The sequence below is a fragment of the Mastacembelus armatus genome, chromosome 5 (genome assembly GCF_900324485.2).
Source record: "Mastacembelus armatus chromosome 5, fMasArm1.2, whole genome shotgun sequence".
In the NCBI taxonomy this organism is placed as follows: Eukaryota; Metazoa; Chordata; class Actinopteri; order Synbranchiformes; family Mastacembelidae; genus Mastacembelus; species Mastacembelus armatus.
This window is the reverse complement of record NC_046637.1, coordinates 6,277,499-6,303,192: the sequence shown is the minus strand read 5'-3', so window position 1 is coordinate 6,303,192 and position 25,694 is coordinate 6,277,499. Positions and strand designations below refer to the sequence as shown.

Below are 25,694 nucleotides of genomic sequence, written 5' to 3'. Positions count from 1 at the left end.
ACTCTTGGCATTTTTTCAGTATCTCGTTTCAAATATCTTAAATGTATTGTCTAAGCTGTTCCTCTGTGGGGCTGACCAATAGACCAATTCCAATTCACTGTTGCATTAACTTAGTGTATTTAGTGAGATGAAGGACTTCTACCATGGCTACATCTGCGAGTCGTATCAGATTAAATCAAACTACCATAGCTCATAAGCTATGTAAGAACTGAACCATACATTCTCGTCACATGTTTCAAATGCAGCATGAAATAAGTTTGCCGCATCTCCCGAGGCATTGTCAAACTTCAAGCTGTGTTAATAAAAATGGGAAATCTATTTTGGGCCTCCTTTACATCAGACCCCGCTTCATTTTGACCTTTATTCTAGCGATCAGTGAGTAATCTCCTAACTGCACCCTGATACAGGCCTGTGAATGCTGCTGTGCTGTGCTTTGAAACCAATCCAGTGAGAGCAGATTGAGTGAAGACTACAGAACATTTTAACATTCTTGGCCAGGAAGAATCAATCTGCAGCAGTCCACAGGGGAAAGTGCTTAGCTCCACATTTTCAAGGTTCTCCTTGTATCTTTATTCCTGCCTGTAAACTGGAATAAAATGGCAGAGCCTTGTATGCATACAGCTTACATGAAAAAGACAAGAATCTACTTGTCAGTCAGTATTATTGTTCATTGTTTCTTTGTCCTAAATTAAGGAATAGTTACAAATTGTAGTGAAATAATTTGATTGTACATGGGGTGTTTAGTTTCCCACAATTAAACACAGCAGCAAAGAGATCCTGTAGACGCTCCTGCAGTTACGAAGGCTTTGTTTCCTCTGAGTCAGACCAGATCAGATTGATTACTCTTGGCATGCACAATTTATTTGACTTCAGAGTCCTCCCACTCTGTTCTTACTGCTTGTGTCAGAGATGTGCATATTCTGTGTGTGCGTATTTTCTGTAATTTACAAGTGTTCATTTGTACAGCTACAATTTTGGTAGCTTGATATTGGCGTATGTTCTTATGTCAGTACAGTGTCTTTTCTGTGTAAATGCTGCATCCATATTTGTGTGTGTGAAAGAGATAAATTGTTTTATAGATGATTTATGTTCTTGTATTGTGCTGTTGTATGTCAATATTATATATTGTCTCTCTCCATTTTTGTTTGCTCATGTGCGTGTGGTTATTTGTTTGAATGCATGTGTGTTTGAGTGTGGGTGTGTGTGAATGTGTTTATCTGTGTTTGTTCTTGTGTTTGTGCACACATAGGGAAGTAACGTGATGGAGGATCAGGACCTCAGAGATATTGGGATCACTGACCCAGGACACAGGAAGAAAATCCTTCATGCGGCACGCAGCTTACCCAAGGTACTTAACATTATAACCTAACCTTAGCAATGAGAAAAGACAGTGACTGACTGTGTCTCAGGAAAAAGAATACAATAGGACATAAGCAATAATAAATTATAGTAAAAAGATTTTGTGATTGTGGAAAAGCATCTCACAAATTTAAGGAAAGCATTTATTCAAAGTTAACATAATGTTTCCAGGCTTGCAAATCTGGATATTAAAGCATCTGCAACCATTCAAGACACTCTTTAAAACGTCCTTTTGCACAGTGTTGCTTTGAGCTGAATGCTAATATGTTGATCTAAAGTAGGTCTCTTAACCAGATTCATCATCTCAATTTAGCTGTATGCTATGCAATGACTTAAAGCAGGAGTATCCAACCCTGGTCCAAGAGCACTGTCCTGCTTGTTTTCGACATATCCCTGCCCTACTCACAGCTTATTACCTGGATTAAGTGTGTTCAGCCAATCAGAAACTGGAAGGCCAGGGATAGTTGGAAAACTTGCAGGACAGTAGCACTCGAGGACCAGGTTTGGGGACCCCGACCTTAAACTGTTAAAGATACTGTTAAAGAAAAATGAAGATACTAATCTCATTATGACTGTTCAGGTTCATTTCCATTCCACCCAATAGTTGTCAACATATTTAGCCAAACTGCTGATGGCGCTAGAGAAAAAGTGAGGGTATCAATAGTCAGTAACTTTCATCCTCTGGGAGCCATAGAGCTCTGTACCTGTTAGTATGGCTAAAAGCAGGAGCAGCAGGGTCTAGCTTTACTAGCGCAGAATTACAGCCACAATTATAAAACCAGAATATATGCTGTACATTCCTACTTTTTAGTGAGTACAAAAATTTGGTCACAATATTGTCTGTCATATGTCTCTTTCTCTACTTTGTAGGTAAAAGCACTGGGCTGTGATGGTAGCACATCTCTTGCCTCCTGGCTGGATGGACTTGGTTTGCATGAATATCTGCCCAATTTTCTTTCAAGCGGCTACCGCACATTGGAGTGTGTTAAGAACCTGTGGGAGCTAGAGATTGTCAATGTAAGAAGTGGTGATTTACATGATTTGTGCAATACATTTATGTTTTATGATTGACTCAAAAAAGAAATACCTGAATATCTTATGTTTTGACAAAGTAATATAGGTTTTCATCACAGTCACAGGACCACCTCAATTAATTTATTTTCTTTTAGGTTAAGATGCAATTTAAAATGCAATGCTGCAGTAAGAGATGCTTGCAAGTAGTAGACAACTAACAGATGCATTGTAAATTAATGAAAAATAAGGTGAGGGATGAAATATGTAATTTCATTTAATCTTTATGGAAATATTTTATGATAATTTGTAATTATTTTTAAATTTCTTATGGATTGAAATCTGTGGAGGTTATAGAGAAATGCATGTATCAATTCGGTTGAGCATGACTTAAGCATTGATTGTCTGCTTGATTGATTGACCAAATAAGCAGTCACAGAAGGCAGTGTTTTCCCATGTGTACCTACATATCTGGTTGTGATCAACACAAACACAGTGTTGGTAAAATTGCAGAAACCAGCAAAAGCTGCAGCAGCATCATCAGCAGCAAGAAAACAACAACCAAATATACTGTATACAGTATGCAGTATGTGAGGGATGGTGTCCAGCAGGCTGTGATGCAGCACAGAAATAATGGGTGTGAGAGCAGGGCACATTATTTTCAGTGTGCAGAGTAGTAGAACTGCCTCTGAGCATCTTGGCAGAACTTGCTTTGCCCATTACATTTTGTACATCCTTCTCAGCATCTTTCAGCAAATGGTATTAAGTATCAAGATAATCTAGTTCACACTCTCATATAATCTGGAGGCTCTTTATTACTATTTAAAATGTATCTTATTTTACACACCAGTTGCTACTGCCTCTCACTGAATAAATAATTGAAGCCTTTAAACAAAGAATGATATGAGCTTGTTATAGAATATTTTGTACCAGCAGTATATTAATCACTTGACACTGGATGAAGATGAATGTTAATGGCCAATTATGCAAATATACAGTATTAAGATGATGAGTTTTGACTACATAAAATTCACCTATGGATCTTCCTCTGATGATTTTTCTCACAAGCTAACATAGCTTTTCTAAAAGGTTTAAAAAGGCAAATACCATAAATAAACTTAAGTGTTAAAGTAAAACAATAACATTTGAATTGTGATAAAGTAGCGCTAGAGTCATAAATTGCAGATCACCTTTGTATTTGAATATTACTTATCATTATCCTGTAAATCAAGTAAATGCTTCTGTGTTATTTATGCACTATGTCCAAAAATGGATTGTGAATTATAGAGTGTCCTGGGAAAGAGACAGTGCTGTACTTTAAGCTTATGGTGAAACAGATTGAGCCTGAATTATTGACGAGAGTCATTTCTGTGTGTTTGTGGAAGCCTGCCGGTGAGGGATGTATGCCACCAAGTCTGACGCTCTGTGTCAGTGTATTTTATATATCTCTATTAGCTTAGTCTAGATAAATTATTGTGTATGAGATATCGATGTGACAGTTCACTGGAGGTGTGCTTCATATTGTGTCTCATCGCTGTCCTCTCTAGGTTATTAAGATTGGTCCCCTAGGCCACAGGAAGAGAATCATTGCCTCTCTAGCAGAGAGACCTTATGAAGAGGCTCCAACAAAGTCCCGGCGTCTGTCCCCAATTATGGTAAGACTGGTGATGTAGATGCTGATGCAGTTAACATTTATTAAATGATGTTTGTTGTTAGCTCTGCTGTTCTTGAAAGGTCATAAAAATAACTTGAAATATATTAAAAGTCTTTGATTTACAAATAAAAAAATGTTTTCTAGCCTGTTGTAGGCAGTAACATTACTCATAAAATTGTGTTTCTATGTGATATTAGAAAAAACTGGCTGTAAAATCTCTTATACTATTGTTCCATATATCTGAGGTTATGTAAAATTTCTGTACTGGCATTGAATAAATAAATAAGATACTTTTCAATTGGTTAATTTATCTATGACTTCAGCAGTTAGGCAAGTAATCAGTCAGTTGATTAACGGAAAATTAATGAGAAGCCATTTTAAACAGAATATTTTTCAGATAAACACACCATATGACCACAACAGAGAAATTACACCAGGCATCTGTTACTATTTTATGACAATATATAAACCCCCAAAAATTACGTGAATACACAAAATTATTGTAATTTGCAGCTCTAAATCCAGCTATGTATTAACCTGTTTCCCCCTGCTTATCTATGTCCAGGTTATGTTAAATGAATAGAAACTATTGTTAAATATTTTGCTGTTTCACATCATTTTTCATACATTGGTTAGTGTGAAACTGGTATCAACAGTTGACTATGTTGTCATAAAATGTTGTTTTATTTTATGAACCCTTTAGAAACACTGTTCATTAGATGTCTTCCCAGAATCCGCAAAGAGGGCACAGTCTAAATACGTTTGTATCTGAAGCCCTTTACAACACTGTGTGAGTCAGACTGCAGCAATGTTAGCGCTACTATTTAACCACTGAAGTGCAGAAGCATACTGTCAGCACTAACTCGTTTAATAGATGGTTATGCTCAGTATACCTAATGAAAAGGTTACTTCATCATAGGCCCTCATATTTTACTGTTAGTGATGACTTTGAAAGATATATAAAATGAGATAGCACTCAGCTCAGAATTTGCTGAGAATGATTGCAGTTTTTTTTTTTTATCACTGGGCAACAATCAAAACAGATCTTAAGATGGAAGAACAGCATCACATGTCACGCTGTATTTCTGTGCCAACATCATTTTGTGAGAAAATGGATCCTTTTCTCTCTGTAACGGATATCTAATTTTGGAATGAGATTTTTCAAAATCATTATGTTCACAACAGTTAAATACTCAGGGCTGATTTCCCAGGCAGATTAAACTGGGCTAAAAAAAAAGTGAGAATCTCCATTGAAGAGGCTCTTTTATTGAGGATTAAGCTTGGCTCTAGATCAGGGAAGCTAGTCCATGTAGACAGTGCTGTCAAATTATTAATCTGTGGTGTGTGTGTGTGTGTGTGTGTGTGCGCGCGCGTGCGTGCGTGCGTGCGTGCGTCAGTTTCATGACCTCCTGTCCCAGACTACATCTCCCCTAAGTCAGATGGACCCCTATACCAGTCGCTCCATGGACATGCTCCTGCCCCTCACAGAGTCGGACCGGAGGCGGAGGGGAGCAGACCAAGACTGTAGTGTATCTCTGCGATCATATAGTGAGAGGCCGCGCTCTGTAGTGAGTTGCTCCCTTAACTTTTATCATCTTTATCAAACCACCTAATGCACTTTCAAATACTAGCTGAAAAAGTGATCCTGTGAAACGTTAGATGTGTTAGGGTGATGATATGATTTGGTCATATTTGTAAGACACAAAACAGTCCTGGATGTAAAACTGGTTGAGTTATCCAAAAAACACAACAAAAGATTTCATGATTTCATTCATATAGTGGTAGCCATTTTTTTTAGTATCTCACATGTGTGTTGGAAATTGAGCAAGAATTTGGTTTGTAGTAATACAGACGATGCATTACTTTGGTTCCTTCTGGTTCTTTTTTCTTTTCAATAAAAATTTGACTGATTACTTTGGAGAAAAATAATTTTACTATAACAAAACCCCAATGGCCCTAATATTCAGGAAATCTTGTTGGTAGCAAAATTCTTTATCATTAATGCCTCAAATCAGCTTTGTTTATCAGCTTGCCAACTTTTACTAGAAGTACTGAGCTATTTAGCTCCATCCAGGGAAATTTAACTCACATAGTTAGATTGTCTCCTGAATAGCTCTGAATTTTAAAAATATTTGAATAATCAATTTCTTCTGTTCTTTCATTATCTGCAAATCATCAAATTTGACCATTTACTGAAGGTAAACTACAACATACACGCAGTCAAGCTGGAATTGACTCTCATGAGGTCAGAGGGAAAACACAGAGGAGCACCTATAAGGGAAACTGTTGAAAGGCCACATTACCCTGAGTCCATGATATGTAAAATCAATACTTACCTAAATGCTTAGTGGATAATTGTCATAAGTATGTTTTATTCTGACATATAGTTTATGAAAGAGCAGAGCACAGCCCACCTAAAGGCGCAACTTAGTATATGAATATTTATGAGCCTACCAGCAAATCAGAAAGGACTTATATTAAAGTGCTGACCAGGCATACCTTACTTGCCATCACATAAATGTACAGCAGTCAGAAGTCTTGCCTCACAGCTTGACCAAGACACGAATTTGTATTGAGGGTCGATGTAGATACATGTGTGATCAGTGGCTCTACCTTTCTGTTCTGTATAATCACTCTTTATTGTTTATCTATTAACTGAGTGGTAGATCTGTGAAGGAAAGGTGTCCTGACACAAACATATGAAAGGCTTTCTGCTGCCCTATTGAAGAATTCTTTTTGTCTTTACAGGACAGACACGGTGAGCGACACAAAGAGTCTCGCTTAAACCTCCGGCCACCAAGCCACTCTGCTACCTACGCCACGGTGTCTGCCTGGCATCACCAGCCTGAGAAACTCATCCTGGACTCCTGTGGGTACGAGGCAACTGTAAGCAATTTTCCTATCTTTACACTATTTAAAATGTAGATGACAGTATATTGCAGAATTATTTCATATTGCAATTATTTCATACTGCAGAATATGAAACCGACTGACCAAAATATGTTATTGTACAGTGTAGTTGACTTGTAGTGCTAAAATTGTATTCTACACTGACCAAACTCTGAATGTGTTTTTCTCTCTCTCTCCTAGTATCTAGGATCAATGATAATCAGGGACCTACGAGGGATTGAGTCCACACAAGATGCCTGCGCTAAAATTAGAGTATGTATTACTAAAAATTTTAACAATATTTTTTTTCTAATTTCGTTGGCATTGAGCTTTTGAATAACTAAACATTTTTTTTGTTCATAAAATTAATAAATGTTTGCAAGTTAATGATAATGTCAGACATGAAATAAAGAAGAAAATCCTATGTGTAATATACAGCTCACAATCACTGTGACTGCAATAGTCACATAGTGCACAAAATATTGTGTTTTGTTGTAGCACATGTACTTGCCTCTATTTTAATTGTCTCCATTCTAGAAATCAAAGGATTCAAGAAAGGGCCCAGTTGTTATATTGTCCATTACCTACAGAGGGGTCAAATTCATTGATGCAGCCACGAAGGTAATGGGAAAGTATGTTTGTGTGTTTCCACATTTATTGATCTGTCCAAGCCAAACATTCTAGTTGACTCTCTCAGCCTCCATTAGCAATTGGTTCACAGTTAGCACTTTCTTCCTATCTTAGACCATAGTTGCAGAGCATGAGATCAGGAACATTTCATGTGCTGCCCAAGACCCAGATGACCTCTGCACTTTTGCTTACATTACCAAGGATTTGAAGAGTGGACACCACTTTTGTCATGTCTTCAGCACTGTTGAAGTGGTGAGTAATACATCTTAACGTGGATCTGAACAAACACTTTGTCTCTGTCCGAAATGACTTTTATTTGCTCATTCATTTTTCCCCTTTTTGACAGACAGTCAATAGTTTGACCAATGGTGAGCAGTAAATTTAGATTTCAGTAGTGATCATAAATCATTTTGCATCATTGCTGTCAGCTGTTGAATCCTGTGGTAGTGTTCACATCTAGTATAACAAGGAGCAATGCATTGTAGTATTATTAATAGAAAGTAGTGTATATGCCAGAGAAACACCCTTTTCCTTCCTTTCCTTCCACACAGAATTTAGGCACTCAAATAAAATGGCAGATGGTAAATGTAATGCATTCAAAAGTAAAAAGGGAGGCATGTCATATTTATTTTGCTTGATTTAACAGAAACATGCTTTATATTAATAACCACTCTTTTCCACACATTAAAGTAAATATGCCTTTAAATCTTTATAAACTTTTTCCAAAACTGAACTTTGTGTAAATCCATTATGGAATAATTTAGAAAAAAGTGGTGTATGGACGTCAGAAATCTCACAGTTAAAACTGAATGAACCCCTATGTGGGCATTATTTTCTTGATTGGCTTCTCAAATGGCTTGATTGAAGTTCCATTCCTGCTATGCATGACATTTCTATGTACAGGCACAGATTATGTTGTAATTTGTTTCTCAGCTTTTTTAAAGGTCGACAGCAATCTTTTTTTTCACCAGTGGGCCACTGTGGAGCCACATTTAATTGCAGGAAAATGGTTTTAACTGTAATGATTAAAGTTTGCTAAAGGCTGAACCCCAAATTTTAAGGCTTGCTTTTTGTACAGCATAGTATATGTGTTCAACATTTAACCAAGAACTAGGTTCTTACTCTGTGTTGATTCTCAACACCAAAGTATGGGAAAAGCATTTGAAAGCCTAATAATATTGTCATTCTAAGTATTGAATTTTTAAAATATTGTACACAAAAATTTAAAGTGAGTCAGAAATCCTTAGAAATGATTAATTCAGTTTTATTTCATAGTACAAGTTACTTGGTTAAATCGTTCCATATCATTATCATGAATACCTTTGATAAAACAGGCTTTTTTGAATTATATTATTTAGGGCTGCAACAAACAGTTACTTTAATAATCAGTTAATTAGTCGATTATGTTTCTGATTAATTGGATTTGTACAAAAAAGCCTTTTCTCAACATCTAATTATCAAAATATGAACCTTAAACAATGATGTTGCTACACATGTAATAAAAAAATAAAATCAACTCCTATTTTTCTGTTTGACATTTAAACAGATGTTAAATTTGAATAAATTAAAAAAAGGCACTTGTTTGCTAGAATTTCTCACATAAAGCAAAGGTGAGTGACGCATTAACACTAATGAAGTGACATGCTTTCAGACATGCGCTTGAACATTGCTATATATTATCACAATGAGCTACATGTAAAACTGTAATTGTCCAAGGAATACAGACTTTGCTCTTAAAAGCTCGCCTGTAAAAAGTCTGGGTAGTGTTGTTGTGGTGGGCAACAATACAGCAGCAGGATAAATTTGCAAACTCTCAGAATCCTCACATCAAGCACGACTTGGGACGCTTGCTGCAGTGCCAAAAAAGTCATAGTGCGTTCACATAACAGCCATAGTGCATAACAACCATAGTGCAGAGCAATGGTCCACCTACTTGTCCACCAAAATCAGTGGCCTGGGAAGGAGTTAAACTCCTGGCTTAAATCAGTGTTTCAGTCCGCCCCTTGTATGAGCTCCTTAGTGTCTCCCACTGTGGCTGCATGTGTTAAAACAACTCCAGAATATCTCTGGACGTGCTTCTGACAACACTGTCAGAATTTTTGGGCATTTTTGCCTTTTATTCAGAGGACAGTAGAGAGATGACAGGAAATGTGGCAAGGAGAGCAAGGGAAGACATGCAGCACACAGGACACCGTGGTCTAGGATTCGAAGAATCATTTCAGAATTTTTCAACAAAATTAAAATGTTTTATTTTCATTCACACAGACACAGACCTATGAGATCATCCTAACACTGGGACAGGCATTTGAGGTGGCCTACCAAATGGCAGTCCAGTCCAGAGCGCTCCAGAGGCACTATATCCCCCCTTCATCTCTGGGTTCAGAGGTCATCGAGACCAAAACGAGCCGTCCTGTATCTCAGTCATGGAGCAGCATGCGGAGATCAGCAGTAAGTAAGAACCCCACAGACTCTCAAACAACACACTGAATGTCTGAATCTGTGAATCTGAGAGTGAGTATTTGCTCTACTTGTTAAAAAGATAGAGAGAGAGCAGAATAAAGGCTGTTATGCAATCATAATTCAGAAAAGGTATACAGACCTTATGACCAACTTTTTACCTGCCACTGAATCCCCAGTGGGAAACCTGTAAAGAAAGATTTTGAAGACAGTGATGAGTCATTACTTTGCTACTAATCTCACCCACCCCCCAACTCTTGAGTCACTCCAGTCAAGAGAGATTTTCTTTTTGTGCATATGCAAAGCATGATAAATAATTTGTTGCTTATGGGTGACCATATGATTTCCTCTTGAGACTTTTTTGAGGGTTCAACTTGCTGATCACTATTCTACTATAGTGGAAATTCTAAGCTACGCATTGATGCATTGACCTCTGACGCTACATATAATGAGCACTCAGCGATCACTGTCACCTGAGAGAGCTGCACAGCTGGGAGGATGCACACTGCTGGACCACATGCTTATTCAGAGACACAAATCACTTTTTTTTAAACTACCTACCTGTAAAGATAATATATGAAGCATTCACATAGCTGCATAATGAGTGTGGCTAATTACTTAAGTTTAGGATGAGAAGTGGGGAGGTTTGCATCACAACAAATTGCAGTTTGTTGTGATGCTTTTTATTGCTAGGTGACTGCAACCAAATGTTGCCAACAGAAAGTGTGACAGCTATACAGTTCTTTAAAAAAAAGTCCAATGGGCAATTGACTATTTAATAAGCCCTGTACTCTGTACTTAGAGTTGCTACACCTGTCAAACTTTTCATTCTCGCAGAGAATAATTGCAGCTTACAGTGATAACTTTGACTGTTTACTACCCAAGATTTATATTAATTTTTGAAACCGTGTGTCATTGATTTTGGATCAAGTATACAGAATCAGTCTTCATGCGTCAATTTATTTCAGCTGTAATGACAACTGTTGCTGTCGTTAGATAGCTAAGTAAGCTAACATTAGTTTCATGAGTTTGTATTTCCCAAAAATGAGATACAGTTAATTCATAACCATCTAAAACAGAGTCAACAAAACCTAAACATTGTTACCTTCATGATGGGAGGATTTATTACAGGACTGTTGTATTAGAACGTATTAGTTTTATGTTTCTGTACCTAATAAAGTGCATGTTTGTATTTTCAAACAAATATTTTTCTTGTAACATAAGAGAAATGGCTGTTAGGACAAGAATCAATCAAAATGCTCATAAATCCTGGGTAACTTTGGCTGGGTGGGCTGGAGTGTAGTTCCTATTTCCAATAACCAGAAGGGCAGAGTCACTAATATAGGCATATTCTGTGTACCATCCCAGGGCCACTTTCTAACAGTGAGAATATATCACACAGTCGACATGGTGTGAAGAAGGCATTTAAAAATGTAATAATGTATTCCTTGGCTTTGGAAGTGTCTCTGGATTACTAGTAATGTAGGATGTAAGCTAGTTAGTCAGAAATGCTAATCACTGTAGCACGTATTAGTTCAGATATGAACAATTTATTTAATTCTTTGAGCTTTTGCTAAAATAAAAAAATCTAAAATAAGCCACCTTTGAAAATACGATGCCTATATTGGAGCCACACACAGCTTGAAAAGCCTGCTGTGTCTAGTTACAGTGGCTATTGGGTAATCACTGTTTGGGGTCAGAGCTTAGCACATGGTGAATTTCAAGAACACAAGTCATAGAGTAATTCTCCATTCTTGGCACATAACAGGTGATGAACTGTTCTTACTGGATTTCTTCTTTGTCGGTCCAGTGCATTTAAATGCTCTGTCCCTCTTTTGTCTCGTTTTTTTAACATGTATTTGTTCTTGTCTTCTTGGTCCTCCTGCTTCCCAGGGTGCACCTCTGCTTGAATGCCGCTGCTGTCACTGTCACACGTGTACTACCCACCGTCCTTCCTTCCTCCCGTTGCACTCTGTTAGCCCTGGAGTCCAGGTCCTTCTCTTTCCTTTCCTCTAGTCAACCCTTACTCATCAGACATTTGCTTACACACCAGTTCCCTCCCCTCTTTTTCTTTCTTCTTGGAGTGCTGCAGTGCACTTTCTCCTTGTTTTGATTTTCTTAATATTTCAGCCATAAATGTTCTCCTCATTCCTTTACTTTTCCCATCTCTCATCTTCATCTTACATTTTTAAATTTTAAGATGCATTTAGTTCAGGATCTGTCGTTAAACACATTCAAGGAAGAGAGGATTTGTTGATGTGATTTACCTTGTCTATGTGAGGACTGTTGGCTAAATTGAGTCAGTAAGGATTTATTCCATAGTGGACTTAAACAAAGATGGTTGAAGTTGTTTCTGTTGGAACTGAAGGTGTCATCTACAAGAAGGGAATATAAATGCCTATCTTCTTATAGCTATTTCAAATTCATATGTATCTCCAAAATAATCAGCATAATTTACATAGAATGATGTGTCTTGATTGCTCATGACTTATCACAGTAGCCGCTGGTGTAGTGTACGTTGCTTTTAAACTACTAATCAGTATATTTTTTAACTCCCTGAGGGTTGTAGCTTTGGTTTACTGCAGCAGCTTACAGAGGCTGAGTGTATTTGCTGTCAGACATCATCCATGTTGTGGATTGAGCCCTGAGTGTCCATGATTATAACATGATCACTGGACTGTACCTCTAATCCACATGCACGTGTGTGAGCTGAGGACTTGTCAGTGTGGCGCAATGGCCTCCACTGCCGCCCGTCTCACACCCTCCTCTCGTCCCTCCTTCCTTCCTCCCCCCGGCAGATCGACCCCCTGGAGATGGACGCAGACATGCAGTCCCTGGGCAGCACCACCTGGCTCTTGGACCAGCGAGACTCCAACAGGCGCCCTGTCAGCACCAAGTACGAGACCACCATATTCTGAAGCCGGATCCCCTCTGCACTCCTTCGTACTGCTTTCCTCTCCCCCTGCATCCGGTTCTCCATTTATCTCTTACTCTTACTACACACACACCCACCCACAGACATACACATGCGAGCCCTGTGCCTTCTCACTGTGATGGTATAGCACCCCTCAGGGCTGCCTACTCCTGCACCCTCCTTTGCCCTGCCCAGTGACCCACACCAACCTCCTACCTGCCATGACAAACACTCCTGCGGCTCTCCCGTGTCTCCCTAACACCCCTGGCAGCCTCCCACGCCTGTTGCTGCTGCAGCCAATGGCAGAGCCCTGGAACGGATGATCCTGGACTGATCTCATTTTACAGTGGCCCTGCTCTCTCAACCAAACTGCCTCTTCCTCCTCATCCTCTTCTTCCTGCCAACTTACATCTGCCTTCAAATCCCAGATAGCTTCCAGAGGTTGCATCTTTATTATTCTTCCTCTTTCAGACCATTTTATGAAACTTGATTCTTGATGAACAGGCAAAGCAAGCATGATCATTTTTTTATTTTGCTCTGTATCTAGATCATTCATAGTAACACCAAGTTAAGGAAATTCCTCAAGGTTTACATTGATAATATTACAAAGTTATAGGAAATACCAAAGGGGCCAATGTGTTATCCTGTTAAAGAAAAATTTCAACATTTTGGGAATTATAGCTATTTGCTTTCTTGCTAAGGGTTAGTTGCAAAGGTTGATTAATTCTCTTTCCTCTATGGTAAATGTGAAGCTACATCCTGCAGTGCCTAATATATCTTAGCATAAAGACTGAAAACAATGGGAAGCAACTAGTCTGACTCTGTCCAAAGGTAACAAAATCAGCTCACCAGCAACTCTAAAGCTCACTAATAAAATTGTATTTGTTTTGTTTAATTCATACAAAAGCTGAAGCATAAAAATATGAATGAGATGCAGTATGAAGTTAATTAATGAGCTTAAGAGGTGCTGGTCATTGGAAAGAGCCAGGCTGTTTCCACCTGTTTCTGCTGCTAGTGCTAAGCTAAATTAGCCACCTTCTGGCAGTAGCTTCATATTTATTGCACAGACATTAGGGTGGTATCAGCATTATCCACCTTTTGAAAACAAATCAAGCAAGAATTTTTCCCACAGTGCTGAACTTTTTATTTAACAGGCTCTGTTCACACAGATTTAAATACTAAATCTCTAAAAGATTTTTCAGCATCATTTTTTTCATTTTACTGACTTGCCTGATTGTTTTGCCTCAAGACAGTTATTACTTTTTTCTTTCTCCATCTGTAGCCTGTCCTGTCTTACCAGGCATCTACCACTGTGAGGCACTATGAGGAGGCTGCTTTGCTAGCATGGGATGCAAGATGGAGAATTAATCAGTGAAAGACAAAATAGCAAACAACCTGTTTTTTTTTCTACGCATTTGTACAGTTACTCATAACATGATGGATCGCTCATGAATCTATCACTGATGTCTGAACTCAAACGGACCAAGAACTACTGAACCCTCGTAAACACAAGTGGACAACTTTCCTACATTTTACCGAGGACAACAGCCTTACTTCATTTCGGGTTATCTATAATCAACTAAAGCCCCCACCTTCCCTTGACAGAACCCCTACCCAACAATTGCACGCCTCCCCTTACTTCTAAAAGACCTTAAAAAACAAAAACAAAACAAGCAAACAAAAAAAAAAAACACTTCAGATTTCCTGATGTATCTAATTGACTGTGACTGGCTGGGATGATGATATTCTTATGATGGTACAGTTTTGTCCTGATGAGAGTCTTTGCTCTGGCCTTGTATTGCCCTGTGCCTCTCAGCATTTATGGTAGCACTGAGGTTGCAAATCACAGCATCTTCTGGTCAATTAAAAAAAAGCACTGTGTTAAAACATGGCACTATCCCTTTTAATACCTTTCTTTTCTTTTCTTATGGTGCAACTAGGACATTGTGCATTTTGTGATACTTTTGATAGGCAAGGACTGACTGAAATACTTGGTGACAGGATTATTAATAAGGGATCATGGAGGATCCTGACATTAATACAACCAGAGGCAAAAAAAAAAAACAAAACAAAAAATATATAAACCTACTGAGTGTACTGGCGTTGGTTCCACATTTCAGTTTTAGTAATTTAAACAAAATATTAACGCAGTTTCATTTGACTATATTAATTATGTACATTTCCCAACATAGCATCTTATTATGATTACATGGGTCGGTATCCCTGTTGTTTCAAACCAATTGAGAATTGGGTACAGTGCATGCAAAGTATGCCACTTGAAAATAAAAGGGCCAAATCTAAAAGTTGCTCTGGTGTTGTGTTAATGCGAATGGATTTGTTATGCTGAGAACGTGACACAATTTTTTTTTTTTTTTTTTCCCCCTCCTGCACTGTGACTCAAAACTGCTCGTTATGGAGTCAGCACAAATCTGTGGGTTCCCCCTGTGTGCACTACCTGCTGTGTGTGCTGTATGCCTTGTTGTTGGTCCTCGATGGAGTTTGGACTGTTGCATCACCGGCCACTGTCCTTGTTTGTGTGTGCGGCAGGAGATGTGAGGTATTGAGCCTCTCTCCAGAAGACGGTGTGTCTTGAGACTGACTGTTGAACTGTTAACTAGTCTGTGTGTGGTATTGTGGCTGTGTCATTGCCACTCTGTTCTGACTGTTAACTGTCAGCTTCCACTGACGATGCATGTTGGCAGTGTTTTTTTTTGTGTTCTGTACCCCTTGATGCACTTGGCCTGAGCAGTCTTTGTTTGTACTGTAGCAATGTCTCGTCTCCTCTAACATATCTGCCACTTGCTTTTTATGTTCCCTCTTTGTTACACACCAATACAGCGATTCATCTTCATTCTTCCATGGTTCCCATTGTTGTCACTCCTTTTGGTCATGTATGTCCTTCCATTTTGTGTTTCACTAAGACAACTTGCTCTAGTATGTATGCATAATATAAAAGCATTACACTTTAATGAGCAGCAGCTATTTAAAGCAAGTTTTGGTGGCATGATTTGGCTGTGCATGTACCAGTCTTTTTAACATTGGTGTTTTCCTTGTGTAGCTCACCCCAGCGTTCAAGTTTCCGGATACCAAGCTGTGAGTTGAAGGGGAGCAGCCGCGAGTGTGTTTTGCGTGTGTTGAGTTAGTGGGCAGAGCAGTGGAAAAGAGATAGCAAGAGAGAGAAAACAAAATGTAAGCCTTTTGTAATATGCAGGGCCAACCAGCGCTACTCTGACATTTAGATCTCATTCTGTATTTCCCCTGCTCCTCCACTGCCCCTGATATGAATCCCAACACACACATGAAAGGTGATCTGTTGTCCTACATCACTGGCTAAACAGAACCTGTGTTTCACTCCTGTCTTGAGAAAGGTCAGTCAGAAAGGTCAAGTCTATTTCCTGGCTTCCGTGTCACTTTCTGATCTTGTCATGTAGGTACTGTAATGTGTAGAGCACTGTAGACCATTAATGATGTAGAACATTAATGAACATTTCTATTGATTCAGGTCTAGTGGAGATAGTAACTGAAAATTATTGAAGGGTAAACAGAAATGGAACTAAGTGTAGAGAAAAAAAAACTGTACCAGCATACAATTCTTTGCCCATGTTTGTGGACAGAGTATGGTTTGTCAATGAAAATGAGATACTGTTTCAAATTTCAAAGCAATATTATATTAATGAAATTAAAAATACAATGACAAAAGAATCCCTCTCAAGCCTGTTGTCAGCACTGGTTTTGTTTTATGGTTGAGCATTGAATGATGGAAAAGAAACAATACATCGTTTGCTGAAAATTATAACATGGTAATTATTGTACAATTATACATCAGTGTTTCCCCTGATGAAGAGATTGGTGGGTGGTGCTACTTCTAATGTCAACAAACAATTAGCCCCAGCTGGTAATTCAAATGTGTTATACTGCATTAAAGTCACAGAACTAAGCATTTGTTATTCTAAAGAACCTGGTGATCTTTGACAATCCCAGATCCGATGCTTAGTTGTATGACTTTGTTTTGCTAATTTTTGCTGTGTTATGAGCACAATTCCTTTATAAATTGTTACCTGCAGCCAACTATAGCACAAACATTAAAACTATATAAACATTTGGCTTGTGAAGGGTGTGCAAATGACAACTAATTCTTCCCCAAATCTTAGCTTGGGTTTTGTAATACAAGTTATAATGTTGATGGTCAGCAAATCCTTAGTTATTATAATAAAAACTTTAACTACCCCATTCTCAATAGCAGGGAAAGCACTGAGTATACTTTTGGTCTGTGATTTAAAAAAAAAAAACAACATTAACCGTTAGCCAAGGAAAAAGAAAGTGCATACTGTTTTTTGGCATGTATAAACATCTGTCAATATAAGGATATGAAACCAACTACATTTTTCACCTTAAGCATTATATACAAACTATTAGCATATGTTCTTTGGTACTTTGTTTTTTCCCTGAGAGTGTATATCTAGTGAGTGAAAACCAAAAAGGATGTTTTCCAGGCAACTAATTATTTTCAGAGCATTTCAGGCTCTTCTGCTGTGACTACATCTGACACGTACAGAATTTTCTCATTAGCACAGTACAAACTGTTTGTATCTGCTGTCTTTCCTTTTCATAAGCTGTTTGCTAATGTTTTGTGCCCTCTAATGTGCTGTTAAGATGCACTCTAATAATAATTCCATACCTGCCTTATGCTTTGATTTGGACTTTTTTGTCTTAACATTTTAAAAAAATATAATTTAAAAACAAAAAATCCTTTTCAGCAGATTGTGTTCTCTTGTAGGGCAATGGAAAGAAAAATACTGACCTACTGTGGGGCTGTTGACATGTCGCTTTTTCTGTGCACTTTTATTTTCTCTTTATTTTAAATGAAGACAAGCAAGCTCAGAATGGACAGTGACGCATGATCATTACAACGCAGCTGTTTTCCCATGCGCACATGCATTACTATAAGATAAAAAAAAATTTTTAGGATGCAGTAAGTGCACTACAAGTCATGTGACAAAAACTAGCCAATCAGCTTTCCATAATAACGTCCCGTCATCTGCGTTTTCTTCGTGCTTGAAGGATAGGGTGCACCCAGACAAACTTTTTAAAATTAATTTTCTTGTCCACAAAATGGCAGAGCTATTGCAAAAAATTTTGGAAATCTGTTTACATCCTGTAACATCCTCTTTGTCATGCAGCACACAGCTCATGGTTCCTTAGCAACGCCAGACACCGAGGAGCATAAGCTCCTGAGTGCTTTGGAAAGAAGGAGAAGGGAGCTTGATGTCTTCCCATGTGTTTGCAGATTGAGACATGTAAACGGCCCCTAATAGTTGACTTTGTATACTTCTATATTTTGATATATTATGGCTTCACTCACTGTATTTACACTCTTCAGCTACAAGTGCAGTGCCACATGGCAGCTCATGTTAAGGTCACCAGATGTTGTCTGGGTCGCCTCAGCCTAGCGTGAGTCCTCCCCAGCCTCGGCCTCTCCGGGTGGGAACAGCAGTTTCCGGAGGATGGGTGCATAGAAGGGACCAAAGACTGTTCGGTTGAAGTGGACTAATCGCTCAAAGGCTGTCCCCACCTTGGTGAGCTCAGTGCTCACCAGCCTGAGGGGACCGAGCAGCTCTGGACTTCTTTTAGCAGTGCCGCCCTGCAGCATGGCCTGGAGGAAGCCCTGTACCCTTTCTCCTGTTTGATCAAGAAAGAAGGAAAGAAATCAACTTTCTGCAGCAGCACATGTTCCTGTTTAAAAACATCCAGGGAGACAGAAATAACTCAACCTAAATGACAATGTAATGCGTCCTGTCAAGTGAAAGGTAAAAAAACTGACATTCTGAACATGCACAGACTAAAACAACCATTTCTTTATCTAAAACTGTGCTCAACCTTAAAGTTTTTTATTAATTAATTATTTTTTTAAATTGGCCTGAAAGGTCAGAGTTCTAAAACTATATGACACATCCTCCAACAACAAGTTATCTTAATTCAGGACAATAAATATATAATATATAATATTTTTATATTATTATTCATTTTCCTGCCCAAATTCAATGATTAGTTCACAGTAAATTAATCTACTGCAAAAAAAAAATAAAAAAATCAGGATAAAATATCAGAATTTTTAAAAATGAGGTAATAAATAAATAATACATTATTAATATATAAATTTGTATAGCTCTTTTCAGGACACTCAAAGATGATATGGTATATAACAACAACCAAATGCTTTAGAATTTAAATGGAAAATGTTGATTCATAACATTTCTCTGTATTTGTGCTTCAGTTAATGATCTATCCTGCACTGTTGTGTTAATTTCTTACCTATGAGTGTGCGGACAGGGTTGCTATGTTTCCACAGGTCCATAAGTTGTCCCTTCAGCAGATCCTGGCTCTCCTTAGGCAGCGTTGCTCCACCCTGGCTACTCACAGCTTCGTTCACCTGCTGCAGTATTGTTTCTCCGAGCCCCAGCAATGCCCCCTTTAGCTCAGCCTCTCTGCAGCACCAGGAAACCACATGTGACAAATTTACCAGCAAGCTTCATTAGATGTGTATTAAGTCACAAGCTATTTTATAAACAGTGATAATCAAAGAGTCCTGGGACTCGTGGGAGTCAATAGATAGGGATCTTTAATAACATCTATGTCTCTCAAAAGACATTTAGAATAATAAAATTAGCATTTTAATAAAGATAATTAAGGGAGAAATAGTCTCTGGTACAATTTACTACAAGCTTGACCAGAGTGTAAGCAGACCTCGAATATCACAAGTTGCTGTTCCACATTTATCAACTAATCATTCTCTTGAACAGAAAGAATGAGGTTAGCTGGATCTGTTCTGACAAGCTAGTTGCCTCCTGTCACCTCCATTGGTTTCCTTCTCATACAATACCTGTTCCCCATGACAGCCTGTACATGCATCACCACATCCTCCTCTTACCTGGTGTGACTGCCTTCCAGCAGAGTAGTGATGGACTGCCTGAGTTTACCTACAAACCCCTGCAGGGAGGAAGCATTGCCCCCACACTGAGCAGTGGTCAAGAGCAGCACTGATGCCTCCAGGATCAACATCTGGAGCTGCTGGGCCAGAGCATCCAGGCGGGCTCGGTCCATCAGCACTGTCTGTGTGTAGAGGTCAGGTCAGGATCAAATGTGAGAAAACCAATAGCTGCATTTAGATACAAAGCAGTGATTGGATAAATGTTTGAAATAATTAGCTAGGAGTAAAAGATAAATAGTTCAAATACCTTAAAGTAATGTAAGTAATTATATTTAAAAAATTCTTGTATGCTAACTACCTTTCATATAACTAGAAGTTTTGAAAAGTCTCAAACATGATGTGTGATGTTGATAATGTGGTTCATGTCACTAGGCTGTCTGACAAAAAAAAGGCTACAAACCACTGTTTTACAACATCACATGACCTCTGTGTTTGTACACTTCTTTTAACATGCAGCATGGTGGGGTGGAATATTTCCTTATCAATAAATTATTGCCTAAATGAAAGGCGCAACATGATGTAATTTTACATGCTGCAGCTGACCTCAGGATATTTCTGGTCCTGTGGGTCCCAATGTAACAGACGCATGTAGGCCCGGTTGAGGACAGCAGTGGCGCTGACAGGACCTTGGCTATCAGGACTGGGTGAATCAGACTGAGCTCTGACAGCTGATGCCTCTTCTGATGCTGCTGCCTGAAGCCAAGCAGTGGTATTATCCAGAGAAGCTGAAAGGAAGCAGTAGATTAAAACCTTAGCAGTTATACGAGAGGTAAGATCAACTGCAGTGGCACTGAAATACAGATAGGAATCTATTCATGTTTTCTTCATAAAAAGTCAAGAGTGGGTTTAAAAGTCTATTGATGGAGGGAAACTACATAAGTTGTATTTGCAGTGCATTATAACGGCATGAGAAAATACTGCTGTCCAGGGACAATAAAATGATTAATTAGTCACAAGAGAAATAACCAACAATTTTGATAATCTGTTAATTTCTCATTTAAACAAAATCTCCAGTTTCAATTTATCAAATCAGTTTAAATCAGTTTATCAAATACAGAATGTTTGCTGTTAAAGATTGGCTGTTTTTCATAGTACTCCATCCAGCCCTGTTTTTCTCATTCACCAAGATGAAATGTATGTATATATCAGTAACACATTGCAAATAGAACTTTTCATAAATGCATTGTTATGTTTAATATCCCAGCTAAAATGACCGTGAGCACCAGGGACCTTATTGCTTTTCTAGTGCCTGATTAGTCACCTGTCATTGGGAAGCAATAATACCTGTGCTAAATGTCAATGATTGGCTATGCAGTTTCTAGCTATGAAAGGCTTTCAAATGGCAGGACAGTGCATGGATCAACATTTGTTCCACTGAAAACTAAAATGACCATTAACCACCATTTCTATAGTCACAAAGTCACCTTCATCATATATCACTCACCTTGTAATAGTCAGGTTAGAGATTTTAACACGTTGCCTCACCTGGGTGTTTTTCCATAATCTCCTGGAATTTGGCCCTCTCATAGTGCACAGCCTGCTGCAGGAGGTGAGGCCTCAGACTCTGGATGGTGAAGTTAATCATGTCAGTCTTCATCATCCCCAGCACACGGAAGATCTCTCTAAAGGAAGTGGGGGGTGAGGGTGGGTCCACAAGGGTGAAAAAACAAAGCTTTTGTGACAGTTTACCTAATAACTACAACTGCAAGCATGTAAAATGTATTTACACGCATATGGCAAAGAAACAGACAATGCACAAATGAGTTTTAAATCATTGTGTTTTTATGGGAGGCTGTTTCAGAGTGAAGGAACAAAAGCACTGTTTTTACCCTCCCACTGTCAATTCAAATAGGGATTTTAGCAAACACATTAAACCTGTAGTACAATTACAGATAAATACTGTATTTTCCAGACTATCAGTCGCAACAGAATATTTGTCACTTTTAACATAAACAGTCTTATTGAACAAGGAAAAGTATAAACTTATAACTTTGGTGTATAACTTGCATTTCTAATTATAATCTAAATTTGTCTATAAGAAGAAGCATAAGTGCATCATGATATTCATTCATCCATGTCAAATAACATTAAACAACAATGCCAACGTTGCTTGGGGGAGAGATCAAGTGGCTTCTCTTCATCTCTCAGGTTGTCTGCAGACTTTACCTGCATTTTAAAGTCTGCAGGATAGCTCTGTTTTTTTTGGGTGACATTTTCAGTTGTTACACCAGGAGCTGTAGTTAGCGTGAACATAAACATTTTTACTTTTTTGGCAGTACAGTATCATCTAACACTAGTGACTACTCGACTAAATGAAAGTAGTTTAACACGTATAAGTCTCTTCAGTATATAAGTCACAAGCCAGAGAACTAAAAAAAGTGCGACCTATAGTCCAGAAAATATGGTATATTAACAATGCACTAATGAGTCAAATACTAATATACAAATACAACTGGCTGCAGAATCTCATCTTTTGTAAAATGCAACAAATGGGGATAAACACGTGTCAGCAGTCTGGTGTGTTGATCCTGTGTCAGACACAAGCTTATTCTGTTGCCACTCACCTCAGGAGCTCCACAGGGTGCTGGATGTCCCTCAGTGCTCTGACCTCTGGGTCTCGTACAGGAGCACACAAAGACGCCATGATGTTGATGATGTATTCTGCCAAACTGTGGAGATCCAGAGCTCTATGATCGACCTCCTGCTTTATCAACTCCATGTCCAGCACCTCATCCAGCTGAGACCTCAGTCTATTGTGTCTGGGCAGCAGCAGGGACTGAAGCATCTAATGAGAAACAAACACTTTACTAATTGTATTGATTATTTTCAGAAAGGTTGACATCCTTAAAGGCTCATGAGGTTTAGTGTGTCCTCTTGATTAATCTTTTCTTATACACATAAAGGTTCAATCTAATTGTATTATATCAGTGCCTGCCCGAAAACATTACATTGCATTCTTTTTGCAGCTGTCAAAAAAAATGTGACAATTTGTTATCACTTTATCTTCCCTTATTTGATTATGGGATTCAACAGAGGGCATCATACATTTTGTTCTAAAGGGCACAAACTCATAGTATTTTAACTGAACCACTCAAATATACAACCACTAAACAAAAAGCAAAACCAAACATGCAAATTCTCATCCAGACAGTTACTATAAGTGAGGAAAGGACTATTTAAATAATTGATTACTTCAATTTCCATTCAAGGGTTCTTATTGAAACTTTAGAGATTTAGACATATAAAGTTCTATAGCATGTGAATGTTTTATTACTGATTGTAATATTAATATACTGTATTAGGAAATATTTTTATTGTTGTTTTTTCAGGAAGTTTTTTGTGTCCAAGGCCATAAGACTCTATAACTCCACAATATAAACAACAACAACACACACACACACACACACAAAATAAAATAAATAAATAACTGCTGTAATCCCCTTGGGGATTAATAAAGTACTCTTCTTCTTAATTGTATTCTTATAATACTTTCCAACTTTATATAACAATAGCTTCTAGTAGGTGTCAAATAGTGGAAAATCAAATGAAATATACTAAATTCACTGTAGTTCAAATAAGCTTCAAATGTACTATTGCACAGATTTTTAAAACTTTTAGGACCTGCAGGTATCCAGACTTACAGTTTTGACTTCCTGCAGCAGAACGACAGCATGGCTGTAGTTTGGAGGATCACTGTTCAGCTGCTCCTGAAGACTGTCCCAAAACGCTCGGTGAACAATCTCAGTCACTCTGCCCTCCAGGCTTCAGTAAGAGAAACAGAAAAGCAGCTCAAAAGGCACTAAACTTTCAATTACATTTGGAAACAAACATAACTACGGTCACTTATTAACGGTGCAGTGTTGTTTTTCTTGCCTGTCTGTGAGAGGGCTCTGGGGTTTGAAGCAGAAGTCTCTATTCACCACTATCTCATGTGCGAGGCTCAGGTTAGAAACACAATTTTCTAGCTCCATCAGACTGGATAATGAGGCAGTGGGTGGACTCCCTGAAACCAGACAGGACACACACACACCCACAGATAATTAAAACTGCCACAGTGGTAATAATTCACTTACTAATGGTCCCTGAATGTGGCTGAAAACAATAACTGCCATAATAAAGCTTTATACCTGTAGGAGAGTCAAGTTTTTCCAGACAGGGAAGATCAGTGGGGGAATCATCAGGCGTTTCGTCTCTTTTGTTCGGCATTTCAGCAACAGTCTAGACATTTAAATGATTCAGTAACTAACCAACTCAACAGGGCATGGTAACTGGCAGTAACAATCTGTACAATAAAACATTTAAGGTGCAACAATTAGTTAATTAATTGGTCAGTAAAGAGAAAATTTACCAGCCACTACTTTGGTAATTGACTAATCATTGCACTGATTGTCCAATCAAAAATGCCCAGGATTTGGCAATTCTTTAAGGAAATTTTGTAGTTAAACCCAGTTAATGATCAACCATTAACAACGAAAACAATAGGTCAATCGCCTAATATTCTATCATGTCACTTAAATGTAGAATAAATATAATTTCACAGGAAAAAGAACAAAGTAGTAATACCACAGTGCAGAAATGCTGTTGTAACTTAATGCGTTCAAAACTGTACATGAACCGCGTTATACGGATGCAGCAATGAGTAAAGGTGGAGCTAATTTTAATGACTTGATGTAACAAATACCAAACACTTCCTTCTTACGCTGGCTAATAATTCGTCATCATTTTTACACTTTTGTCGATAATTAACTGATTTTTGGGGTTTGTTTTTCAGACAAAACAAACATCTCACGAGTATTATGCATTTTGCACAATTTTCTAACATTTTAAAGACTAAAATGAATTAAGAAAATAAACAGATTAGGCAAACCCACAAAGAAAACCCTAGTACTTTTACTTTTGATAGGCTACTTGATTTTTCTGATAATTGCAGTACCAGTACTACTAGGTAATACTTAGGTAGCACTTCTCCTGCAGGACTTCTGCATGTAGTGAAGTTTAGGTGTAGTTAACGTTAATGTGATAATGATATACAGGCTGGCTGCTTCCTCCACCACTGGTCACTTATGAAACTAACATTAAAACCTTTCCATCAAAAACACATGTCAACATATGATAAAAACTAAATGCAGCACTGGGTTGAAAATCCCACAATAACTACAGCAAACAAAATATTTATAGTATAATGAAAATAAAGACAAACCTACCTGCTCCGAGTTTAGTAATTTAACAATGATAACAATAATAATGAGGATGATGAAAACGTTGCGGCGTGAAACGTCACAAAATGTAACAATCTGCCGTTTAAAACGCACGTACAACTAACGGTCAAGTTTAAACCTGGGCTAAACCATTCTGAAGAGATATGGGGGGGGGGGTTTAACAAAAGAACTGACTTGTTTTCGTTTCGACATGTGACCTAAGACGATTTCTGAGACTGTTTATTGTCATAAAATAAGCTGCTATACATCCGTCAAACGTGAATACAAACGTCGTGTTCGTTTACGCACAATAGAACAACAAAAGACAACAGTACGATTTGGTTCGGTCCGTTCTCAAATGAAAACAGTCTTAGTGCTGCCACTGTAGCTCCGCCCCTCTGACTGTAGCAAACAAAAACTCAACACACCTGTTTGCAGCGCTGTTGTCCTCTAGTGGAAACAACGAGGAGGGTTTGTTTGTGTAAAACGCTTCATGTATCAGGCAAACAGATGATAATGTTTCAAACAAGGCACGTCACAACATGCAGCTCAACTATAGCGGTGGACAATGAACCGGTAAACACCAAAGCCTGA

The 25,694-nt window shown here is 38.3% G+C and overlaps 2 protein-coding genes across 5 annotated transcripts in view; one reads left to right on the top strand and one right to left on the bottom strand.

Moving 5' to 3' along the window:
- anks1ab (ankyrin repeat and sterile alpha motif domain containing 1Ab) overlaps window positions 1-17,206 on the top strand; it is a 36,256-nt gene extending 19,050 nt beyond the window's left edge. For 2 of the 4 annotated variants that reach the window (XM_026305965.1, XM_026305966.1), the window contains 11 exons: window positions 1,250-1,348; window positions 2,230-2,376; window positions 3,918-4,025; window positions 5,422-5,592; window positions 6,773-6,910; window positions 7,115-7,186; window positions 7,451-7,534; window positions 7,658-7,795; window positions 9,809-9,991; window positions 12,799-12,896; window positions 14,197-16,626. In XM_026305965.1, coding sequence (XP_026161750.1) covers window positions 1,250-1,348; window positions 2,230-2,376; window positions 3,918-4,025; window positions 5,422-5,592; window positions 6,773-6,910; window positions 7,115-7,186; window positions 7,451-7,534; window positions 7,658-7,795; window positions 9,809-9,991; window positions 12,799-12,896; window positions 14,197-14,230 — 1,272 coding nt within the window. In that variant the 3' untranslated portion in view covers window positions 14,231-16,626. Of the gene's footprint in view, window positions 1-1,249; window positions 1,349-2,229; window positions 2,377-3,917; window positions 4,026-5,421; window positions 5,593-6,772; window positions 6,911-7,114; window positions 7,187-7,450; window positions 7,535-7,657; window positions 7,796-9,808; window positions 9,992-12,798; window positions 13,356-14,196 lie in introns of all 4 variants that reach the window. The other 2 variants (XR_003295648.1, XM_026305967.2) reach the window with 2 other exon arrangements.
- On the bottom strand, window positions 16,632-25,263 carry LOC113129834 (T-complex protein 11-like protein 1). The gene is made up of 10 exons (XM_026305969.1): window positions 25,107-25,263; window positions 24,030-24,120; window positions 23,776-23,905; window positions 23,544-23,664; window positions 22,467-22,687; window positions 21,388-21,524; window positions 20,446-20,627; window positions 19,843-20,024; window positions 19,227-19,399; window positions 16,632-18,593 (listed from the first exon to the last, which is right to left on the bottom strand). The coding sequence occupies exons 2-10, from the start codon at window positions 24,106-24,108 to the stop codon at window positions 18,361-18,363; spliced, it is 1,458 nt and encodes a 485-aa protein (XP_026161754.1). The 5' UTR covers window positions 24,109-24,120; window positions 25,107-25,263; the 3' UTR covers window positions 16,632-18,360.
- Between the last annotated feature and the right edge of the window lie 431 nt (window positions 25,264-25,694).